Genomic DNA, 6000 nt, shown 5'->3' with positions numbered 1-6000 from the left:
GGTCAGCTGCTTCTTTTTCCGCCCCATAGTCACCGGCTAGGATAAACCGCTCTCAGTTTGCCTGTAAACAAGAGTATCGATTTTCCTTTTTTCTTTTTTTCTTTTTTTTTTTGAGGACAAAGAACGCCTCATAAATTTGATAAATGCCTCGGGGGGGTGGGGGGGGGGGGGGGGGGGGGCTTCCCATCCCGACCCGTCCCTCAGGGACGACCGTACCATAAAAAAAAAGAAAAAACGCAATTGTTTTTATTAGTTGTCTCTTTTTTTGTGGTTGCCGTTTTTCTTTCATATTCACAATGATTGACACGGAGGGGAATGGAAGTATCAACATGACCTTGTACACTCCCTGCTGGTGTGAGGTTCTTCTCGGCGGGGGGGGGGGGGGGGGGGCAGGGGCCCACAGGCAGGCATGTACTGTATCCCTTTGCTTTAGCCCGGGCTCTACTAACTAGCCAGCCCTCCGCCTCCGGCCCATGTAACCTATATATGTCACCTCGTTTCATTTGGTATATCTCTCCTCCACCCTTTACTCTCTCTCACTCTCTCTCTCTCTCTCTGTCACGTCGGCACCTACCGGTAGCTAGGGATTTGGACGATATGAAAATGTCATCTCACGATCATTGTGACAAAAGAAATCGTGATTTACGATGTTATCGCGATAATCAAAATCCATTATCCTGGGGGGTGGAACATTTGCCCCAAAAAATAGCAGATCTACAAGCGCTCAACGTGTCGCAATGCGACACGTTATGAGCTTGTAGATCGACTATTTTTTGGCAAAGACATTTGATAGAGAGTGAAAAAAAATACTGTATCAAGTACGTATATTATTAAGTACCTTTTACCAATTATAGAGGGTTTAAGTGGTACCGGATATGCAGCTCGGCAAATAAAAGGTGAACTGATCCCAGTGCATGACGGAGGACGATATCACGATAAATTAAATCTCCACGATAGGATTATCGTGAGTGTTCACGATAATCACGATAAACGATAAAATCGGTTATTGTCCCATCCCTACCGGTAGCTCCTTCCCCAACAACAACCACCCCACCACCACCACCAGCCCCCCTTCGCTTTGCCATTTTATTTGATGATTCACCTCCCTACGGCGGGGGGAGGGAGAGAGGGAGAGAGGGAGGCTGTGCATGAAGTCGTGTCCGTGTAAAGGAAGGTTTTCCTCGGGGCTTGCTGTCCGGCCCCATAGGAGCCCAAAAAAGACAAACAAACACCTTATATGTTACACAGGGGCCCTGGTGTCCTAGTTCTTCTTTTTTTGTGTGTGTGTTTTTTTTTGCGCAGTGCTCAATAACAAACCCCCCCCTTCCTCTCGCCTCCCCGATTAAAACCAGTTGAAGGCTCTTGAAATCTGACCCTTAAACTGAATCACAGGTTCATCCCGCAATAGGCTCAGCAGCAATAGCGAGCAAAGAGCCATATGACTACAGATCCCTTTTCTACCTCCCTCTCTCTCTCTCTCTCTCTCTGACACACACACACACACACACACACACGCACGCACACACACGCACACACAGGGCGCAGAGTTTCTAGAGGAAGCGTCCCATTTTATTTTGCTGACAAAGGGCCCATCTGATGCAGAAGGTCATTGTAGGTGGTGAACGGTCACTGACCAACACGGCTCCGCGCCGCCATGCTTGCTGCCCCGGACAGGAAGCTACCCCGGGCGCCTCCCCCCCCTCCCCTCCCCTCCCACCCAGGGGCGTCAATTGGGTATGGCAGGTCCAGGGGGAGGAGAATACAAGTTACTTTTAAATATAAATCCATGAATGTCTCTTTGTCTGTGCTGGTTAATCTGTTGTTAGATTACATTAAAATAACTACAAATGCAAAAATGTAACAATGGTCACTTAAACAAGGTATTATAATTATATTCTCCACGCTTTTATTCTCCCCATTTTGACAAAATGGTGTATTTGCAGGGTTCCGCAGGTCAGCTGCACATGCAGGTGCAATGCATTATTGTTAATTGATTTGTGGCACGTTTACTCTAACATGCCAAGTTTAGCTGCACTTGAACAACCGTTCCAGGCTGCCATATCCAGCCCAAGAAACCGTAGAAACCTGTGTAAAAAACTGACAAAACTAGGGATTTATTTCTTTCAGACATCGTGAAAATAGCCGATCTACATGCTCACAACGCCTCGGAGCGCGAGGCCTTGTGAGCATGTAGATCTGCTATTTTCACAATAGAACCGTGTTATACACAATGTAGTCTCGCGTAGCCAGACAACTATTCCACAATCTCCGAATGCTATATAGAGTCTGTAACGGCAGCTCCCGAACGGCGAGTATCAGAAGTAGTCACTGCTACACTGAACTGTAGTCCCATTGGAAACATAACAGAAACACAATAGCTCAGACAAAATCATTTGAGCGGCCTATTCTTGTTATGGGTGTATAGTTTAAGAAAACGTTTGAAAAACATCATGGAGGTAACACCAATAACACCAGAGAAAGACGAAATAACGCCCCCAGAAATATTGAAAGGGGACATAACACTTCCAGTAGGACATGTTATTGCTACTGCACCAAGGGAGCGGTTGCGTCACATCCGCTTTAACTCGCACTCATCGTTTCTATTTCCGTTTGCCAGATTGTATGCCGGGAGCATTTGCCCAAATCACGGAGGCAACAGTCTGGCCTCGCGAGACTATACAAAATGTAATGCCTCTTTTCCGTGAGGACTCTCATCTTTGCCATACCCTAGCTTTTGCTGAACTGACGCCTCTGCTCCCTCCCCTCCCCCCCCCCCCCTCTCCTGGTACAACGGAGCCCCCTCTCTGTCTCCAGCCATATAAAACGGGCAGAAAGGTCACCTCGTAGCCCAGCGCGTCGCCACCGCCGCTGTTCTCTCTCTCTCTCTTATCAGCCGGCCTCATCACCAGCCCTATCATCCTGCCTTTGTAGTTCTCTTCCTTGATTGAACCGAGGCAAAGGTCACTCTTTAGTACCCTATTAGGTGATATAAACCGTCCGTATGCAAGGGACTCTCCGCAGTTAACGCTCGGTCCGCAGAGCAGCGGCTGCGTCTTTTTTTTCCCCCTCTTAACGCGTTTGTTCTCAAAGCAGGGTCCGGGCGGGAACCCCCAGGAACTTAGCGAAACGTGTCAATACAGCATCACAATCGTTTTAACCACTTTAATGTTATACTTTAATTCAGAATATATATAGCAGATATACAAGCTCACATGAATCTTCTGTTCAGGGGGTCTCCCTGGCACGAAACGTTTTCAGATGAAGGGTTTTGCGGCCGAATACGTATAAATTTGGGGGTCCTTCACATAATAAAAAACTGAAACTAATGCTCTAATGGACAAAAAAAAAACACCAATATGAATCAGTCCACCTGCACTCTTATCTATCATTTTTTTGTACAATATTGCAACACTCCAGTTCAACACGAATGCCGGTGAATAACGTTTAAAAAATGTAAGCAAAAAAAGAAAACGCTGCGTACAACCAAGTGTACAACCAAATCGTAGTCAAAGACGGTGGCAATCTCTGCTAATGGCTCAGAAGTCAGCGTTGGACCGCTATAGGGTCCCTTTTAAGAGCAGAGCGGGTTCACGGGACGGTGGCAGCTATACTGCAGTGCATAGTGTCCCGGGCTGCGGTCGAAAAACTAGGTCACCCTGCGCCTCATCACATCCATCCATACATCCATCCACTCACTCACCCACCCACCCACCCCCACCCACCCCCACCCATCCATCTATCCATCCAGCCGTCCATCCCACCAGTAGTCCAGAGACAGAGGTTTGTGATTTAAGTTGAACAAGCTCAGGACGTCCCACTCGGCCTCTGTAAGCTCCTGCTGTCAAAGCTTCACTGCAGCTGCTGCTTGCTGCTGCTGCCCATGTTTCCCTTTCCCCTACATCAGGGGGCCCCCATCTCAGAGGCCCCGAGCACACACACACACATGCACGCACGCACGCGCGCACGCGCGCACACACACACACACACACACACACACACACACACACACACACACACACACACACACACACACACACACACACACACACACACAGTGAGTCAAGCTGATGAATGTTAAGCTCTGAGTGATGGATGACTCAACCGGTGTTGTGTGTGAGTGTGAGTGTGAGTGTGCGTGTGCGCGTGCGTGTGCGGCGGTCCAGTGGTGGAAAAAAGTACTCAAATGTTTTACTTAAATAAAAAGTATCAATACTGCAATGTGGAAATGCTACTGTTGCAAAGTAAAAGTCCGGAATTAAAGAATATACTCGAGTAAAATGTGAAAAGTATTGGTCTCAAAATGCACTTTAAAAGTAGAAAGTACTCGTTATGCAGAATGTCCCATTAAAGAAATGTAAATCTTGAAGATGGCAGATCTACAAGCTCACATTGCGACTCCTTGTGAGAAAAAAATAGCAGATCTACAAGCTCACAACGCCTCGCAGCGCGAGGCGTTGTGAGCTTGTAGATCGTCTATTTTCGGCAAAGAGCTTTGGTGTAGAGGGGAAAAAGAGCAGACTAAGAACAAAGTGAAAGGTCAAGTTTATTCAGTATTGACGGTTCAAGTGGTTAAATATCTGAAAACACAAATTGACATGAATCCAACATACACTGATGATTGTGCTGTCAAACATTGAAACTACAGTATATGGAATCTATGAAAAAGCTTGTGGGGGGGGTCCCTGCTTCATCTCTCTCTCAACTAACGGGTCCTTGGCCTGAAAACGTTGAAGACCCCTGCTTTACGCCATTGTGTGTGTGTGTGTGTGTGTGTGTCAACAGGACCCTGGGCCCATGCCCCCTTCTCCCATCCTGGGCCAGAAGCCCCTGCAGCTGATAGAGATCAAGGCCAGGGGTCGCTTCGGCTGCGTGTGGAAGGCACAGCTCCTCAACCAACACGTGGCCGTCAAGATCTTCCCCATCCAGGTAAGACTTGGTTCATATCCTCCACTAAAAACAGTGTTTCTCAAGCGTTATTACATTTCAAAGGTCTCCCCTCAACAAATGGAACCAAATGGACCCTGACGGGAGTTTCAGACTTGTATGGGTCAATTTAGACCCCCACAAAGTCCCTGGAATCCACTAAGGAGAAAACACTGACCTAAAAAAAAAAAAACGATTACGAAAAATGTTCGTCGTCGTTGATGATGTCAACTAAATTAAAACTATGCTATGATGACTGAAACTATCAACGAATAAAAACTAGACTAAAATGTTAGGGAGGGACTAGTGGAGAAGAGCTACTGTAGACAAGTTTGGTTGTGCTCGGGTGTTGCGCTCTCTAAAGTAGCAGATCCGCAAGCTCACTCGCTTGCAGTGAGCTTGCAAATCAGCTATTTTCAGCACGCAAACCAAGTGTAAAACCAGGTATTACCGCACCATCGAGGACCGACTGAATCAACTGTAGATTTAGTCGACTAAAATCTCATATTTAGTTGACTAAAACATTTCAGATGACTAAAATATGACCTAAAACTATGTGAACTTTTACTCAAAAGGAATATGACTAAAACTAAATCAAATGTTGCTTGTCAAAATGAACACTGGTGTGTGTTAGGGCATTCACCAAATATTCGAATATTCGAATATCAAAGTCACTATTCGACGTTGTTCACCGAAGTCGAATATTCGCTTATTTTTTTATTTTTATTGTTTTCTCTTTAAAAAATGTATAGTTTATGAAGCTTGGCTAGATAGGAAGTCATAAGAATGAGTTGTCAATGGCCCTGGTGGATGAATTTGTTAATGCTCTATACCAGGGGTTCTCAAACCTTTTTAGGCCGTGACCCCCAAAATAAACATATTTGAACAGGGGACCCCCACCCTGTTAAGCACTTGGAATTGTAGGTATTACATTTAATGTGACTCGGTTCCACAGATAAATATTGTGAAAATAGCAGATCTACATGCTCACAGCGCCTCGCGCGATGTTCGCCTCTTGCTTACTTGACAAGTTTGGCCAGTCCTGTCGACTATTCGACTATTCGAATACTTTGAGGT

The 6000-nt window shown here is 46.1% G+C and overlaps 1 protein-coding gene across 1 annotated transcript in view; it reads left to right on the top strand.

Annotated features, from left to right (window-relative positions):
• The window catches only part of acvr2aa (activin A receptor type 2Aa), a gene marked incomplete at its 3' end in the record, with an annotated part of 83104 nt that overhangs the window by 51371 nt on the left and 25733 nt on the right, over window positions 1–6000 (top strand). Inside the window, 1 exon segment of the mRNA XM_080753065.1 lies at window positions 4783–4926. Coding sequence (XP_080609191.1) covers window positions 4783–4926 — 144 coding nt within the window.

Source organism: Nannobrachium achirus (genome assembly GCF_963921795.1).
Source record: "Nannobrachium achirus genome assembly, chromosome: 22".
In the NCBI taxonomy this organism is placed as follows: domain Eukaryota; kingdom Metazoa; phylum Chordata; class Actinopteri; order Myctophiformes; family Myctophidae; genus Nannobrachium; species Nannobrachium achirus.
Note: the sequence above shows the minus strand (reverse complement) of the source record. Positions and strands in the feature narration are given on the sequence as shown.